The sequence below is a fragment of the Ilyonectria robusta genome (genome assembly GCF_021365365.1).
Source record: "Ilyonectria robusta strain PMI_751 chromosome Unknown BGZ61scaffold_19, whole genome shotgun sequence".
Lineage (NCBI taxonomy): Eukaryota > Fungi > Ascomycota > Sordariomycetes > Hypocreales > Nectriaceae > Ilyonectria > Ilyonectria robusta.
Window position 1 is genome coordinate 1 of NW_025764453.1, and position 17735 is coordinate 17735.

At 48.2% G+C, this 17735-nt stretch overlaps 6 protein-coding genes across 6 annotated transcripts; 4 read left to right on the forward strand and 2 right to left on the reverse strand.

Annotated features, from left to right (window-relative positions):
• The first annotated feature begins 3725 nt into the window (after positions 1 to 3725).
• BGZ61DRAFT_457225 (uncharacterized protein) lies at positions 3726 to 4963 on the forward strand. The gene has a single exon (XM_046246629.1). The coding sequence runs from the start codon at positions 3829 to 3831 to the stop codon at positions 4819 to 4821; it is 993 nt and encodes a 330-aa protein (XP_046100206.1). The 5' UTR covers positions 3726 to 3828; the 3' UTR covers positions 4822 to 4963.
• A 2-nt stretch (positions 4964 to 4965) lies between these two features.
• Positions 4966 to 6997, reverse strand: BGZ61DRAFT_520503 (uncharacterized protein; the record flags this gene model as incomplete). Its single annotated transcript, XM_046252453.1, has 1 exon — positions 4966 to 6997. One exon carries the CDS (start codon positions 6995 to 6997, stop codon positions 5024 to 5026), a length of 1974 nt encoding a protein of 657 aa, XP_046100207.1. The 3' UTR covers positions 4966 to 5023.
• Positions 6998 to 7630: 633 nt separating this feature from the next.
• Positions 7631 to 8458, forward strand: BGZ61DRAFT_552233 (uncharacterized protein; the record flags this gene model as incomplete). Its single annotated transcript, XM_046255527.1, has 2 exons — positions 7631 to 7970; positions 8025 to 8458. 2 exons carry the CDS (start codon positions 7631 to 7633, stop codon positions 8456 to 8458), a joined length of 774 nt encoding a protein of 257 aa, XP_046100208.1.
• A 2838-nt stretch (positions 8459 to 11296) lies between these two features.
• On the forward strand, positions 11297 to 13823 carry BGZ61DRAFT_496661 (beta-lactamase/transpeptidase-like protein; the record flags this gene model as incomplete). Its single annotated transcript, XM_046251045.1, has 3 exons — positions 11297 to 11329; positions 12189 to 13028; positions 13077 to 13823. 3 exons carry the CDS (start codon positions 11297 to 11299, stop codon positions 13821 to 13823), a joined length of 1620 nt encoding a protein of 539 aa, XP_046100209.1.
• A 404-nt stretch (positions 13824 to 14227) lies between these two features.
• Positions 14228 to 15354, reverse strand: BGZ61DRAFT_457227 (alpha-N-methyltransferase NTM1). Its single transcript, XM_046246630.1, has 3 exons — positions 15077 to 15354; positions 14656 to 14991; positions 14228 to 14590 (listed from the first exon to the last, which is right to left on the reverse strand). Exons 1-3 carry the CDS (start codon positions 15310 to 15312, stop codon positions 14440 to 14442), a joined length of 723 nt encoding a protein of 240 aa, XP_046100210.1. The 5' UTR covers positions 15313 to 15354; the 3' UTR covers positions 14228 to 14439.
• Positions 15355 to 16980: 1626 nt separating this feature from the next.
• BGZ61DRAFT_481540 (uncharacterized protein) lies at positions 16981 to 17665 on the forward strand (the record flags this gene model as incomplete). Its single annotated transcript, XM_046249298.1, has 2 exons — positions 16981 to 17168; positions 17362 to 17665. The coding sequence occupies 2 exons, from the start codon at positions 16981 to 16983 to the stop codon at positions 17663 to 17665; spliced, it is 492 nt and encodes a 163-aa protein (XP_046100211.1).
• Between the last annotated feature and the right edge of the window lie 70 nt (positions 17666 to 17735).

Here is a 17735-nt window from a genome sequence, read left to right on the forward strand (position 1 = left end):
AAATAAGCAAAATTTATTACCCTCCTTAAATTTTAAGTTATTATTCTTATTATTAGTATCTATATAAATTAAATTATAAGTAAAAGCTAGAAGAATAGCTAATTTATAAATCTTACTTTTAAGACTAATAAATAAGCTAAATAATATTAATTAATATTTATACTCTAAGAGAAAATACTTATTACTAATAGAAATACTTATAAAATATAAAAGTTATTATACTTATTATACTACTTATATTAAACTAACTTAATATTAAAAAAATATATCTAATTAATATTATATTAATAAAGAAAGTTACTCTCTTACTAGCTTAAGGTAATTAAGATTAATCTTAATAGCTAAATAGAAATAATATATATATTAATTTTTATTAGTAAAGAGGCAGATAATATAGAAAAATTAAGCTATCTTCTTAGTATCCTACTAGGCTTATTTCTACTTTTTAGATAGTATAATTAGTAAAAATAAAAAGAAAATAAAGGGAATTAGTAAGAATTAGCAATAAAATAAAATATAAAAAAAAGAAACTACTAAAAATAAAAAGATATAGAAGGAGCAATAGGGGCGTAATAATTAATAAAATGGAATATAGAGGAAAATAAGATATATATAGAAGAAAAGTTAAAGAGATTTAAGCTAAAGTTATAGATCTAAAAGTAAATAAATAAATCTAGTATGCTAAGTAGGATAATAATAATAATAATAATTTCCCCTATTATATAGTATAGGGTCGGTAAATTTTTCAGATTTATAATATCTATTACTAGAGATAGTAACTTATAGAGGGGGGATAATTATAATAAGAATACTAAGCCTTATAGTAATATCTATTATATATTTATATTTAGTATAAAAAGGGGTTAGCTTATTTTGCCTTAGTATATTAAAATACTAACTTAGATATATAGCTTTTATAAAACTTAATTATATAGCCTACTTAATAAGCTTGGAGCTAGCTCTTAGAATTTTACTATAATATCTATATAATCTCAGCTTACTAATTAGAAACTAAAGTAAGATAAGCTTTAATTTCTATCTTAATTAACTACTATCTTATTCTTGCTTAGTTACTTTATACCTTTTTATTAACTTTATTATATTATTTTTATTATTAAGAAATAAACTATATCTAAAAATAGCTAATATAATTCTTTAATTTTTATTTAGGTATTTTAAGTAGTATAATAAGAGATTTAAAAGGTTTCTTTTTCTAAGGAATTTTAAATAGTTATTTAGCTTATATCTTTTTCTTTTATCTTAAAAATTCCAATAGAATTCTATATTATATTAAAATCTAGATTTATATTTCTAATATATAGAGATATATATAATAAGAGCCTTGTAATTAATAGTAATTAATATAGTAATAAGTTATTTAGATAAAATTTATTAAGATAAAATAAGTATTAAAAGGGAAGTTAATTTCTTAATAATAAGAGATATTAGTCTTTTTTATATTTTATTACTTAGAATAAGATTACTATTTTAAGCTTATTAACTATAAATAGTAAGGTTATTAACTATAAATAATAAAATTAAAGTTAGAGGGGTTAAATAAAAACTTTAAATAGAGACTAGTAGGTAATAATCTTATTATTTAGCTATTATTTCTTTTAATACTAGATATAGTATTTATTATTTATCTTTATTATTTGAGATTACTATATAGCTTTAATCTATTTAATAGGATTAAGTAAAGCTAAAAAAAAAAACCTAAATAAAACTTTAATATATTAATATATATAATTACTAATTATATTAAAAAATTATATAAAATTAAATTAATATTATTTATATATTATTAGTTAAATTACTAATTAATAATCTTATAAAAAGTTTTTTATAAAAATATTTTAAGATATTTATTTAATAGTTAAAATTTATTAATTTATTAATAAAATTTATTTAAAATAATTTTTTTTTTAAAAAATAAAAGATTTTAATAATTAGGAAAATTAGCTTAAAAGTAATACCTGTAAGCTAAAAAGGTATATTAAATTAAAAGTATAAAATATCAGAGCTCCAGGATATTATATAAGAAATAAGAAACCTATTCGAGCAGGGCTCGCCGAGCCCCCGGCCGGCTAGCCCGTACTAGAAAGCAAGAGAAAACTAGTTCCCCCTAACCATAAGGGGCGGGATACATACGTAACAGCTACACATACAATACACATACGCGTTCAAGGTCATCAATTGGTCATTCAAGCTATCCAACAACTCGCGGCCACCGGGGATCACTGATAATCGGGGTGGGTACCACGGTGATTCCCGGTGGTCCGTTGTTCCGCTCCGAAACAGTGGATCCTTGGCGTAGGCCGCAGGGTAGTCGACCCAGGCCGTGACACCAGGGCGGCTGTGAATGGGCGTTGGTATTACTTCGTAGTATTAATAAAGCTAAAGAGGAAAGAAACTGTATCCGGTGCACACCCGCTCCATGCCCGGTCTGTACCCGATGTCCGTGCCCTACTGTGCCCGTGATATCCTTCCAGGGCTCGAGCTGTAGGCTCGAGCCCATGACAGAGGGAGAGATAAGCCTACCCCTTTAACCTCTTTATTATAGTAACTCAGCAGAAATCTGAGCTCAGATATCGTAATATCTAGGTGTCACTTTCTTATACTCATATATGCGAAATAGAGAAAAAGGCACTTGCAGGAGTTAAATCGCCACATACCCGAATTGTTATAGCTATGTTTTACTGCAGCTCATTTCAGGCGGAAACGGACAGACGGGAACAGAAGGTCAGCCAATATAATACATGTGTTTGCGTGCAACTACTTTGTTGGAAACCTAGTTTTCTGCAGTTTGTCTTTCATTGTTCTGATGGAAACATTGCACTTTTTGTTGCGTTGCGTACCTTGAGCTTGCAACGTGTGTGTCTCCCAGCCACTTGACAACTCCCGACTTCAACCTCAACCTCAACCTCATTCTCAACCTTGTTCTCGATCTTAACCTTGACGTCAACGTTACCATCAACTTCTTCGTATTCTACGAAGATACGAGCCAGATTCTCGAACATCATCAAAGACAACGGCGCGGCCATAGCCAGCTCGGGCAGCAATAGCCAGTCTCTGATCACCGTCGCGCGCACCAACGTGCTTGACATACGCCGATCGAGTTCGGTGACTGGATTGTTCGAACGACGGGACGCTTCTGTGGCCATGTCTTCAGAGGGGAGCTCGCGTCGAGGTGAAACGCCAGTCCCGGCAAGTGAGTACCCAGGTGACATGGCTTGTGTGGGAGCACGAAGAGTATCAGAAGCTGATGAGTGATGCCATCCAGGTACCCCGAAGGAGTCGTTGGACGTGAGACCAGCGTTGGAGATGGAGAAGCTCGTCCAAACACCAAGTCAAGCGAAGGACCCCGATGCCGAAGGAAACGAGTCCGAGCCGATCGGACGCGCCCAGCACACAGCGCCCTTGAACCAGTACAACAACACGGACGGACGCAGCCAAGGCGAGACCGCCGACGGAAGCCCTACTAGAAGCAGCGTTGCGTCTGGTACAAGTCGTGACTCCGAGATGTCGCCTCTTGGTATATTCCCGGACCTTTCACGGCATGAGGTAGACCGGCGAGCTCGGAGAAAACACCGGGACTATCCCGTGGGAGGTACCAACACCCGTGGTGCTCGTCATGGTCGGCGTGTCGGTCGGCGTGTGGGTCGGCGTGGCGGTCGGCGTGGCGGTCGGCGTGGCGGTCGCCATGATGGTCAACACCACCGTCATGATGAGCAGCAGCAGGCCGAAATCCACGACCAAACGATATTTCGGTCAATCGCAACCGTCGTCAACGCCTGGGCGACGCAATTGTACGCGTTCGGATACTTCATGGCCGCCATCTTGCTAGCGCTAGACTGGGGGTTCATCCTTGGCCAAGGGGAAATCCTGCGCGACATCGTAGCCGCCATCGTCGATCTACTCAAGCTTTTCAAGAAGCCCTCGGTGCCGTCGCCCAAAGTCGCCGCGCCGATTTTCATCGTCTTGTTGGTGACAATGTGGCCGACTTTCGACGGTCCAAACGGCTCCGGCTACGGCACTCCCCCGCTCGTCTTCGAGCGGCCTTCTCACGGCCGCGTGCTGGAGCAGCTGTCGATGCAGGGCCATGTGCTGCGCGAAGCTACGGGTCTGCTGAACACGCTCGAAGTCGCCACCATCGCCACGCCCATGGCCAATAACTTCACCAAGGCCAAGCGGATCATGGCCCGCGGCTCGGCTGACTTGGCCTCGGCCTTGCGGGAGTACCGTTTCCATTATCGCGACGAGGGCAATAATGCGGAATCTTTCTACTGGCGGCTCTTCTCACACAATATGACGCTGCAGCAATACACGCCACAGCAGCAGTCCATACTAGGTCCCCTCCAGTGGATCCCGAACCTCTTCGGTTGGAGCCACGATATGGACGCCCTGGTGCAACTCAGCACGCACCTGGGCGGCTGCTACTCGGAGCGACTGCACAGCCTCAACGCTACGAGCTACAGCTTCAAGCAAGACATGGACAACTTCAAGGACGTGGGGCTGAGAATCAACGCTACCATAGAGGTCATCTCGTGGGAGGGCGCGCTTTCGGAGCGGGACACGAAGCGGTGGTATGCTTTGTCGGCGAGTCTGCAAATGTCGTCCAGGGCGATCAGCGCGGCGCTAAAACGGCTCAGCGGAGAGGTCCGCGGGCTGTGGGTTGAGCGGAGACATATCCAGAAAATGCAGAAGAACCTGGCCGGTGAGAGGGAGGCCATGATGGCGGGGGTGAATAACGAGGCCAAGTTTAAGGAATTGATGGTGTCGCAGATGATAGTTTTGTTGGGGGGGGAGGCAGGGGAGTGAATGAGAGTGTTACAGTAAATGGGGTCATGCGTAGGTATGTTCCCTTCATGAGACACATGTCAGTATTTCATTCATACTAGACTCGCATTGCTGTCTCATTCATACTAGGTAGACGCATTTTACCATTCTATCCATACTAGGCACGTCACTATTCCATCCATAATTCACATGTACCCATCCACAATAAGCATAACATCCAACATCAACACCATTCACACCCCTTGTGGGGATCTACCAACGTCCACCCCCCGGCCCTAGCCACGGCCTGCGTAGAGTCGTTGAAAAGGAGCTGCTGCGCCCTGATAGACGGAAGACGAAAGTGCGTGTTGGGCCTCATGCTCTGTGGGAGCAACCTCGTCCATGTCGTCATGGCTAGCGCATGTATCCTCCGCTTCCACCGCTGCTGGTCGGCTGATGGATCATCAGTGCCAGTCTCTTGGTTGCCTGTCCAGATAGACAGCAAGGTCCAGATATCCAACTCGTTCGGCACGCCACTGCTGATGCCGCTGCTATTAGCGCCGTGGTAAACGCCGTGGACGTCTCGGAGACCAGCCACCAGCGTCAAGCCGGCCTGCAAGGCACGCATCTGACGCATGGCCGCATCAATGCGATCCCGGTACTCTTCGAGGGCCTCCCGAAGGCTCGCTATGCGCGTGCGCGTCTGCGTCGCCTCGGGCAGGTGATTGACGGGGTCGAAGCAACCGGCGATGGATGCTTGCTCGCCCTCGGCGCACTGGAACCGGTATACGTTGTTCGCCAAGATGGCCGCGGGATGCTGGAGAAGCTTAATTGAGGCGATGAGGCCGTCGAGTATGATCAATGAGTGTGCCATTCTTTCGGCGACGGTGTGCTTCAGTTGCCTCCAACCCTTCTTTGTCTTCCACGCGAGCGGGTTGCGGCGCTTGTGGTGGCTGGACCGGTCTGCATATCCGTACTCGTCTGTGTGGTCTGGTACTTGGACCTCGTAGTCCTCGTAGCTTACGTAGAACTGGTTGAGGGAGTCAAGGTAGAGGGTGATGATGTCTTTTTCCATTGCCTCTTTGGCTTTTACCTTGTCCTTTTCTTCATCCTCGTCCTTGCCTTTGGCTATGAGTGAGAGTGATGTGATGAGGGTGCTGACCAGGTCCTTTATCTCGCCCTTCGCGCTGAGGAACTCAAGATCCTTCAGCGATTTCTTTGTTTCTTTTAAGCCGGCATTCAACACCCTACACGCCTCGACCATGGCGCACACGTCGGTCTTTTCCGCGCCGCGAGGAAGAGACTTGCCGCTGCCATCACCGCCATCGACCTCGTCGCCCCAGAGCTCGCGGTCCCAGGGCTGGCCCGCATCGGGCGTGTCGTCGGCGCACATGGGGCTCCAGCGGTCCGTTCGGTAGCATACGACATGTTGACCCAGGGACCAGTCGACAGTGTCGACGTCGTCTGATAGCGAGTAGATGGCCGCATTGGCGTCGGCTATCGGGTAGTGGATGGGCAGGGGGACGACGGGGGGGAGGAGGAACCAGGGGCTGAAGAAGGCGGTGGCGAGGAGAGCGATGAGGAGTCTGCCGGTGATGGTGTTGATGATGATGTGGCGAGCTGAGGGTTGAGGATGAGGCGTAGTCAAAGCTGGGTTGGATGTTGTCGTGTTGTTGTCGTTGTTGTCGTCTTGGGAAGAGCTAGACTGACTAGCATCATCATCGTCGTCGTCATAGCCATCGCTCGACTCGTAAATATAGTCCTCCTCATCATCATCACCACTTGAATCTTCCCCATTGTTAAACAACCTCACTGGCGCCTCGAGCCTCACCCACGGATCAGCATGCCGTTCAAACGAGCGCGGCAGCCTCACCACGTCGTCGCGGAAGTGCAGCACCCTTCCCCCCCGCGCGGCCTCCCAGCTGCGGTGGAAGTACATGTCGACAGGCTGGACGTCGGCGCCGGGGCCTATTTGTACGCCGAGGCTGAGGCGGGCGTAGTCGGGTCCGGGCCCGGTGCTGCGGCGGAGGCGGGTGTAGGGGGGGCATTCGGAGGTAGAAGTGATGGTGGACATGAAGCTTGTTTCTGTTATTATTCTTGTTGTCGAGGGAGCTGACTGAGGGCGAGGACGACGCGGCGGTGACGCTGGTGGTGGCGACGGTGAAGCCGTCGATGGGGGCGGTGAACTGCCATTATCGTCGAAACGAGATCCTGACATGCTTGAACGAGACGACAAGCTTGGAATTGGAGTTGGAATCGATAAAAAGACTGTATGACGACGAGACGACGAGACGACGAGAAAGACACGAGTCGAAGCCCAAAGTCGGAGTTGAGATGGAAAAATATCAGTCGCGAGGGGGATCAAGAACACCTTGGGAATCGAAAAAGGGTACACACGGTCTTCTTTGTCCTGTACATGTATTGTTATGCAATTTTCACCACGTCAACGAAAGAGGGACGTACTGTTCGTGTTTTACCCGGCTTGTCCGTGTTGGCTTGGGAGCACAAAGGAAAAAAAGCCGCCAGCGTCCAGACCGGGCGTCATCAATAGGAAACATCAGCTTGGACCAGCGCCACATATGTGGGTAGACGGGAAGAAGCCAGTCGTTGCGTTGCCTGGGCTGGAGAGGTGAGGTAGGTATCCGTACCCAAGCAGGTAGAAATGAAAACGGAATACGTGTTTTGTTTGTTTTGTGTGCTGTCTCTCTCCTCATCATTTCATCCCATCTCCTTTCTGTGAGCAAAAGCCTACTTCTGTCTATCAGCAAGTTCTGTCTGTCAGCAAGTTCTGTCTGTTGACGAAACCCCGTTCTTTAAACATCATATGGAAGACCAGAGGATAACCAGAGCAATGGCCAAGAATGCAGCCAAGAATGCGGCCAAACCCCCCAGAAATAATGTCAAAAACACGGCCAAAGCTCCGCGCGGCAAGACGGCCAAAGCTCAGGCCAACAACCCGGTCAAGCGCAAGACTGTCAGGATGAGTAACAAGGACGCAGCCGATGCGGACGACGAGTCGGATGTCGACAACACAGTCAAGACTCGTCTCGACAATGTCATCGAGACTCAGGGTGAGGACAGCGCCGGAACAGGCACCATCAAGTACACTATCATCCTCGTCGCCATGCTCTCCTTTATCCTATGCGGCGCCTTCTTCGCCGTCGTTGCCGTCCCCAAAGACGAGACAAAAGGTACATTGGCCACCTTTATTCCTCTCTCCTCCATCTTCTCACTAACCCTCAAAGGCCGGCTGTGCGCCTTACAATATGATATTCACTCGGTGTACGGGCGCCATCGTTCGGCGTACGACATCATCGGGGTTACCATCAGTGACACAGCAAAAAACATCATGGACTCATATCCAATGCAAATTGGCAAGACGGTCGAGCGAGACCCGGAAGACGACGGCGAGTTCAATCGGCGCATGGCCGTGGTCAACGCCGCATCACTGGTGCTTCTCTCGCACAAGGAGCGCGGGCGGTATAATGTGGAGATATACGGCCCATCCGGGCTCGCCGAACTGGATGGTGTCGAGAAGAGGCTCGAGTATGCGCAGCGGGCGCAGAATCAGAAGGCTTGTATGAAGGAGGGAGAGATGGCAGAGGCCATGCAGGCTGATGTGGATGCGAGGTTGCGTGAGGTGTGCAAGGGGTATGTCCCAGGCGAGTTCCATGTTTGATGTTATGTCTTGCGTGGGATACTCTAAAAGATGGTCAGTTTGCTGGGGGTCGGGACTTGTTCCGATGGTTGGAAGATGGAGCCCTGATAGGAGAGTGAGAGAGAAACATTTGCAGTTTTGGCCACGCCCTCTTTTGTCGTAGACCGAATGGCCTCGGGTTCGTACAACTCCCTGCCTGACACTTGGGCAATAGTCTCTGCTTCTTCAAGGTGATGGATTTGCTAGAATCAAGTCAAAACAAAACAGGTGCTTGATGCGCCGCCGCTTTGGGCTCGGCTGGTCGATCTGGAAAAGGACCTTGCGCGGCGGCGTGCTGTGACAGTCGGGAAGCGCAGGGGGTATTAAGAGGATAGCGTGCCCGTACACACATATCCAGAGGGGATACTAGAGGCTTGACAGTAAAAAACACCCCGAAAATAGTATTAACTAGATCTGATGTTAACAAGCTGCCATAGGGGTAGGGGTAAGCAAAGCTGTAGCTCTAGCAAGGGTCCTATTTGCCTCCAGCAGCCCTACCCATCTGAGCCTTGGCGAAGAAAGCCGCGCAGCGGCTTCAGGGCAAGGTTTCTGGAGGCAAATAGGACCCTTGCTAGAGCTCTGCTTAATACCCGTTCCTTTGCCTCCGGCGGCCCTGCCAGGGGCTGCCTGCGGCACGCGTCTTTTCAGTCAGGCAGGCAGGCAGAGGGATCGGGGCTCGGCTTGCCTAGGGGACTAGTGGTCTGTCAGATCGAGGGTCCGGAGGTGCGCTGGATCGGTCGGTCGGTCGGTCAGTCAGTCAGTCAGTCAGACAGACAGACGGCTCGGGGCTCGGCTTACCAAGAGACTCGGGGGTCTATTAGATTAAAGGCCTGGAAGTCCGCAGGTCGGTCCGTCGATCAGTCAGTCGGTCACTCAGGAAGAGGGCTCGGAGGTCTGCTTGTCTGGGGGCTCGACGGTCTGCTTGCCCAGGGAGGGGCCGAGGATCTGTTGAATCAAGAGCTTGACAGCCTGCCGGATCAGTCAATCCCAGTCAGTCAGTCAGTCAGGCGGAAGTCTCAGAGGTCTGCTTACCTAGAGGCTTGCTTGAAGGTCCGTCTGAGAAAGAGTCCGTCTGCTAGATCAGTCAGTCAGTCAGTCAGTCAGTCGCTCGACAGTCTGCCGGATTAAGAGCCCACCTGCTAGGTCAGTCAGGAGCTTGAAGGTCTGCTTGCCTAGGGTTCTGAAGATCTCCTGATTGACGTCTTGAAGGTTTGCCGGATCGAGGGCCTGGAGGTGAGGGATGGGGTCTGCTAGGTCAAGGTCAGGATTCAAGGTTGGTTCATGGAAGGCATCGCATTTTCCCCGGCCCGGGGGGGGGCGCCTGCCGGGGGCTGCCTGAGGCGCTGACCCCTCACTCACTGGCTATATACTCTAGGTATTACTCACTGGTTTACTTTATAATTCGCCCTTGGCGTTATTCACCGGTCGACCAGGGGCTGGTCACCGGTCACAATGTGTCAAACCTCCTCTCCACCCATCACCGCACAGCAAGGTGCATTATATACCCCATGGGAAACGTGGAATCTTCGCGCAAAGTTCACAGACACAGAGCGCGGTTTTACACCACAAACCTAGATTTGCGATGCAACTGTAGCCCACATCGTTATCCTAGGTACGGGAGAAAATAGGAGATCCTGAAAACTTATGAATGGATGGATTGAACTCAGACCAGGTGCAGGCAAATTGCTCTCGCTTACCCGCATATCTCAAAATAGCTAAATGAAGCGTATTGAACCCTTGATACTCCCCAGGTCCCAAGGCTAGATGCTAGGAAGTTGTGGCCCGCCCGGCTCGTGACACTGCCTGTTGGCCAATGCCCTTCGGTGGTCTCTGCATGAGCGTTGAAACATGGCCACTATGTATGTCAGATCACATTGTGAACCATGCAGAAGGTCACATCACCGGGTAGCATACCAACCTAGCCGATCCATCAAGAAGGATGAGTTGTTTATTTCACAGCCTGATGCTAGCTTGTGCTACATGCAGGTCGGAACACTTGCTAGTCCGAGCCGCCTTCTATGCAAGCTCATTCGTCGCCTGATCCAGTTCCCTTGCATTTTCACCATCAGTGCGATGGTCCTGATATTGAACTACGGAATCATGGCTTGCCAATAAGAGTGCGCCACGCTCCCACATAATTCGGGGAGTAGCATACGGTCACTTCAACGGCCGTTTGTAAAGAAATGGGCTGAATTTACTGGCATTGGGCCTACAGGAAGCAACAAAGCATAAAGCATAGTCTCCAAGTCCGAACATTCAAGATCCTTCGTCCAGGGGGTGGTGAACTGACGAGGGCAGAGTGAATTCTACCACTTCGAGAGTGTTACAAGTATATCTCCTTCCGTGGCCACCCTTCCAAGATGTGATTGTTGGCTTGTTGGGCTATATTGGTCATGCTCGGCATTTTCCTCTCGGCTTTATGTCAGACCAGGTCATGCTGCAAGCCCCTCTCTCCCTGTCACATTGCATCCCACCTATCAGCGCCGCCTCGAAATATCCGTGAGCGTCCTCAATTCCAAATTCCCCCGCTCCGCTCGATTGCAGCTTCGCGCCTGTGCGTCTACACACACCAGCCATGGGCAAACGACATGTATACTAGCCAGGCTTCCATTCAGGACTTGAACATGATCAAAGCTAGATCAAGTAATGCATCATCCGGAATAACTCAATGAGCTCACGATACATTTTGTCGACAATCATGATAGCTTCTTTAGAAATGGCCGTCTCCATCTGGAAGGACAACAGTCGATACTTCGTCGCGAAATCTAGCCATGTACCATAAATCTTCAAAATTCAAGATTAGCAAAAAGATAAAGGATAATGCCGACCAAACTCGCTGTCGTCGATGCAAGAGTAAATGTCGCCTTTCGAGCTCCGCGTTAAGAGCTACCTAGATGCCAGGGTGGCCCACATGTTCGCGCCTGGAAATATGGATCCATGAACTGATTGTGATTCCTCCTACAAGCGCAAGTTCTTAGAGCCGCTCGAGTCTTGTGACGATGGCCGTACGGCTGGGTTAATTCGTGAGACTTTCTGGGGTTCTAAAAGTACTTCGCGATAAAGATGTTCCTTTTTAAGGTGCACAGAAGCTGGTACGGCGGTATCGAACGGAAATCGACGCCGATCGGAGTAAGAAATACAGCTTTCGGTACATAGCAACCGAGCCCCTGCAGCCTTCATTGCGCACATGCACGAGAAGAGTGATTAACAATTGAACGGATGTTCATTATCTAGGCCTTGTTTGGAAAGGAGTGGGAAGAATGAAGTATGAATAATTAATTCGTAGCAGCATAAATAAAGCTTACTTACGTTGACACGGTGTCCATGTACTCGAGGTGTGTAGATTAGAATAGGGTGTGATAATCGGAAACAAGCCTAATCAAGGTAGCATGGATACCTAGATAAAATAAAATAAATCCAGATATTCTAACTAGATACTATTTCTATGTATCATATACTCAAAATACGCCTCTTCTTTGTTACTCATTCGAAATTTACTTAATTGTCGCCATCCCAGCAAGTGCATTACATTCTGCGCCCTGTAATTAAGGACCAACCCCCGCTTCCTCCCAACATGCACTTTACCTTCTGTCTAATTTTCAGCACCTCCCCAGGCTTGCTCTCCAGTCTTCCGTCCTTTTAAAATTGTATCGTCAATTGCACTACCATGTCGTCGAACGAGGCAATCAGTGCTGTCCGAGCCAGGGTCGAGGCCCTCGAGTCGCAATTCTCAAACATCTGCCGAATCGGCGGCACACCCGGTTTGTCGCTTGTCGCTATCCATCACGGAGAAGTCATCTACTCGAACCATTTCGGACATCGAGATGTCCAAGCCAACGAGCCGCCCGACGGAGAGACCATTTACTTCGTCGCCTCATTGACCAAGGCCATGGTTGCCGCATTGATTGGAATCCTTGTCGAAGAACGTCTGCTGGACTGGGACACTCCCATCTGTTGCATCCTTCCAGAACTCAAAGGTGCCCTAGAAGGTAGAGGGTCCCATATCACAATAATCGACCTCCTTTCCCATCGAGCTGGCATCGCCCGCAGCGACGCTCTGTGGCTGCAGAGAGCCGGCAACGTCCTTATCTCGAAAACCCAGGGCATCGATACGTGGACTTCGCAACCTCTGGTCAGGGACTTCCGAGCCGACTACCTGTACAACAACTTCGGATATGACATGCTTGGTCGAGCCATCGAGAAGCTGACGGGAAAGAGCGTCGGTACGAACTTCAAGGAGAAGCTATTCGGGCCTCTCGGCATGACCCGTACTTCTCTAGAAGATGACGCTTCAACCAGGTCTAACGCCGCCAAGGCCTACTTCACATTGGACGATGGGTCTCCTGTCGAAGTTCCTGTCCCTACGATCTCAGACAAAACCTTCATGGCAGCTGCTGGCTCCGTTCGTAGCTGCACAAATGATCTTGCCAAGTTCTACACCAGCTTCATGCACGCCGCCAACGACCAGTTTCGGAACAAAACTACAGAAACACATGGGTCGCCCTTCAAGCAACTACTCCGCACTCTCCAGCCGCACAACCAGCTCACTATAGTTTCGCTGAGATAGCAGTCTTATGCTTTAGGCTGGGGCCGAGCTGAGCTCCCATGCACACTTGGGGTGTTCAACTACAACAAGGATCTCGTCCCGGCCATGCCGACCATCGGCGAGAACGCGGCCTCTCGGCTGGTCGTATACCATGGCGGAAGCATGCAAGGGTTTACATCATCGGTGTATCTACTTCCGGAGACTGAGACAGCGGTGTTTGCGTTGCAAAACTCGACGGCATTGTGCGATCCTTGCGATTGGATCCCGCAGCTCGTAGTGCAGACAATCTTCGGACACGGGGGAGACTTGATCGACTTCGAGAAATTCGCCAAGACTGCTGCCGCGACTGGCGCAGGCCTTACTGATGCCATCGAGAAGCAGCTGCAACAAGAACGCGAGCCGGGCACCAAGCCGCAGAAGTTGACCGCCTATGTTGGCAGGTACCGAAACAAGGCAAACACATTCTACATCGACATTGCTGTACAAGAAGACGGAGAGCTGTACATGTGCTTTCAAGGTTTGGAAAATGAGACATACAGACTTAGACATTATCATCGCGACATCTTCGTGTGGAACTTGTCCCACAACGAGACGGCGCGACAAGGCAGGTTCCAGACCCGCCCGCTGTGCTCGTACAAGATCGAGTTCCAGTCAGTGGATGGACATGCAGGCGATGTGAAGATAAATCACCTGGGCTGGATGTATGATGAGTCACTTCTTGAGCCCCCAGTTTTTCTGCTGGAGGAAGTCGCATTCCAGAACATGGGTTTGCAAAAGTTGGACCGGTTCAACATTGACTAGGCAGAGAGAGTACGCAGGATACAGGGAAGGGAACACAATGGTAATCGTTCTAGTCCTCTTTAATATTTCCCTCAATGAGAACACCGCTACTTCTAAACATAGACAACTAGTTTTTAAACATATCGCGGTCCTTTCCATACTCTGACTTCTGTTCTCTCCCGGTGATCATCGCTTGGTACTACGATATCTCGGTCAGTAGTCCAGCCGCCTTCAGCTCTTCACCTAAGTTTGCCGTGACTACGAATAAGTAAATTATGGTCGCGTCTTCTTCCTGTCGGTACTGAATGTCTTGTCAAAAATATCGATTGCTTATTTCAGCGCGCTCTCTGCTGCTTTGCAGTCACCAGCACCGTGAAGGACAGCGCCCACCTTGCGGAGTGACGCTCCAGTATTTAAGCCTTACCACTTAATATTCTATGCATGATATATTGAACGAGCGACTATAGGGCCTATTATGAAAGACAAGATCCCATCTGTGGATGGTAGGACTTTACCGTCGCTTGCCCAGCCAGCCAAGCTCTGAACGACACCTTTATCTCGTGAAAAGCTCAAGAGGATGGAGACATGCAATCTCTCCAAATACCACTCGTTCTGAATGAGAGAATGTGAAACTGTACTATGTTGTTGTGGCCGGCTCTGGCTTTAATGCATACATCTTCAACGGTAATAGTTGCCGATTCCCAACCACAGGAAAGCCACGCTGCATATCTGTCCTAATAATTCGCAGACCAACCTCCTTGAAAAGAGCCTGGAATTTCGTATCCTCCCTAGAAATTTATTAGGTCCACTGGTCATCTCGCATCTTTACTCCATTGCAGGAAAACAAGCATACCTTGTGACGCTATGGTCGACATCGTCGAATGTGTCAACACCGGATGTGCTTATGTTTTCCTTAACCACAATAAATCCACCATCTGGGTTCAACACGCTCTTGCATCGCTCCAGAAACTGCACCAATGACTTATCGGCAACATATCCGACGCACCATTGAATCCAGATCAGGTCGTATACCACTCCATTCGCGGGTTGCCACCCCTCTAAACCGACATTGAAAATGTTTCCCACGCCAGGCTTACCCTCCAGAGTTGTAGTAAATTTGGCTACAGGTTCAATGACATCTACTTGTTCGGCCACTTGAAGAAGAAGCCCTTCGGTGACTCTGCCGATCCTATTTTGCCAATGCGAAATCACCTGTTAGTCGTTACCCAGTCCCTGATTACTCTTGATTCAGAAGTTGATCAAAATTAACGCACCCGGCTCCTCCTTCAAGTGCCCTGGGAACAATCTTCCGGCCACTCTTAATACCGATGCCCAGTCTCGCTAGAAATGTTCGGGAACCCTGTAGATCGACTCGGGACACGGACGGCATCAGGGCGGGGATCCCGCCCAGCATACCATCAATATCAGAAGCAATGCCTTCCCAGTGCTCCTTCCCCTTGTCTAGATTGATTAAGGAATCCGGAGGTGCGGCATTCTGTGGGTTTGACATTGCGAGGTCAACGCGTTCCGAACAATTGCGGTTACTTTCTTTCCCTGCTCCCGCATAAAATCTTTGCCCAAAAGCTTGATAGACAAGCTCACGTTTATACCTCAGGCACCAAGCGCCCCACACAGTACCGCGCAATTTTGGTCAAGTCTTCTTAGCCCAGGGTGGGGGCTTAGAACTGTACAGATAGGTAGGTTTTCAGTCATGCCAAACACATGCCTGCCCGAACGCATTCTGTATTCCTTTTCTCTCGCAAAGTCCAAAAATATGGGAAAAGGCAATTGAAAGCATCATTTAAAGATATAGATGAGTATACTGTGAGACCCGCAAAGGATCTAGTTCCGAGCACATGTACGCTCAGGTGCATAGCAAGGCACTTACACATGTAAGACTCATCAATTGTGGCCGCACCCGTCATTGCCAGAGCCCAAGATCATACCAGGAATTGTTTGCCAATCCCTAGATGTTATCAATCTTTGCTCGGAATTCTTGCCCAACATGCAATTTTCCTCAAATTTTCCCATACAGGCGGTACAATTATCGCCCCCCGCGCACTCCCCCACCGGGCTACCCGCACCGGACCTTGTCACTATCATCCTCCGAAGCTCTGCCACGTCCGTGAAGATCGGCTGTTGAAATGTTTAACTAGGCAAGAGTGAAGATATCCTCCTTGCTCGGAACTTATCAAGGTAGATTTCTCATATGCTTGTCGGCCAACCCAACCTCTGGGGCCTAGGGTTCTCAGATCCCCTTGGGTCTACCGATTGGTTGCAAGGTTCTTGTCGTTCCAGGATCGCTATCTTCTTCGATGATCGTTCCGCAGGACTCTTCCGGGTGAAATTGAACTGCTGATCTTCTTGCGCGTGGTGTTGTGGCGACTGCTAGTGCAGTTTCCGATGGAAGTCTGTCGGTGGAATCTGTCTGTGTGGGCATTCGACGTTGAAGCACTCAGCTTCAAGATTATCCTCTCGGCCACCTGAGACGCATACATATACGCAGTCCTCTCATTCTGTTGCGGCACCTTGCAAGGTAATATGAATGAATGAGTAAATTATGTGTAGCAGATACTCTGAGGACCCCAGATGCAGCTAGGTGTACTTCTACGTACAGTACTTACTAGGCGAAATAGGTGTAGACTGTAGAGTCCTTAGAAATGCGTTGAAGAATGTGTCCGGGACGACCTAAAGTATGACCTGATGGCCGAGGGCCTCGTCATGCGAGGCCTATACACACATATTCTTGACACATTCCCAAGGGCTCTACAACCTACACCTATTTCGCCGTAGCAAGTACAATACATAACAGTACATAAAGCTAGCTTAGTCCGAGGTCTCATGTTCCTTGCTTCACACAATTCACTTTTTCATATCCTCTTTGCAAGGTGCCATAACATAGTAAAGGGCCTGAAGGGGCTGATGAATAATGCGGCACCTTGAACAGCACGTATACATGAATGAGAGTGAATTTTGCATGGTGGAAGGCAATTGATTTTCCGGACCTAGCTAGACTTATATACTTCTACGTACTGTACTTGCTAGGGAGAAATAGGTATAGAGCATAGAGCCCTTGGGAATGCGTATAGGAATGCGTAAGTTATAGGAATGTGTCCGAGATGACCGGAAGCATAGCCTCATAGCCAGCCAAGGGCCTCGACGGCCGAGGCCCACACACATGAATTCCTATGACACAGATCCTCTATTCGACGCTATGGCGGCAACTGTAGCGCTCTCTGACATAGGCCTGATACGTAAATCGGCTATTGACAGCAATGAGCAACCGCAGGGTGTCAGATTCAACAGCTGGCGCACGCGAACACTGTGGAGCACATTCTGGACAAGATCCGCGATACACAAGCGGAGGTCAGCACGCACCATCACGATGGCACTGAGTTAGACAAGTTCGGGACGCTTGTTAGCTGGTTTTTGTTGCCCATCCAATCTGCGAGCAACATAGTGGCCCAGGTGACCGAGGGGGTGATTCGTAGTGTCGAACTAAGAAACTTATAGTTGATAACCATTAGATATCCCCCGAGCGAAGCTACGTTTGTAGCAGTCCAGTACCTCATCAGTGTTTGTCTCATAGCCTCATCCAAGCAGTTTCTGGCTCCTACCAGGTCTCGAACCACGCCTCCGCCGACTGCGACAAGATCACCGGCTTCCTCGAAGACTCGCATTTCTATCTCAGCAGATTGGAAATGTGGGAAGGCAACATTCCACCTATACCTGAGTTGAAGCTGGCTGTCATCCAAGCTTTCACGCCTATCTTGAGTCATTGTGGGACATGTACCAGATATGTCCAAATGGAACAAGTTGATGTATATGGTAGCTCCTGCTTTTTCCCAAACTACGTCTGCTAGGCATGCATCCTCTGCGGGTTAAATTTTATCGTGATGGTGCAATCGCGTTGAACGAGTATTTTCACATTGA

What these genes read in the sequence shown, in the direction of transcription:
- BGZ61DRAFT_457225 (XM_046246629.1), top strand. Translation starts at nt 3,829, where the DNA reads ATGGCCGCCATCTTGCTAGCGCTAGACTGGGGGTTCATCCTTGGCCAA.
- BGZ61DRAFT_457227 (XM_046246630.1), bottom strand. Translation starts at nt 15,312, where the DNA reads ATGTCAAACCCACAGAATGCCGCACCTCCGGATTCCTTAATCAATCTA. An exon ending in GCACTTGAAGGAGGAGCCGG is followed by an intron (nt 14,992 to 15,076) that starts GTGCGTTAATTT and finishes TTGGCAAAATAG; the next exon opens with GATCGGCAGAGTCACCGAAG. An exon ending in GTCGACCATAGCGTCACAAG is followed by an intron (nt 14,591 to 14,655) that starts GTATGCTTGTTT and finishes ATAAATTTCTAG; the next exon opens with GGAGGATACGAAATTCCAGG.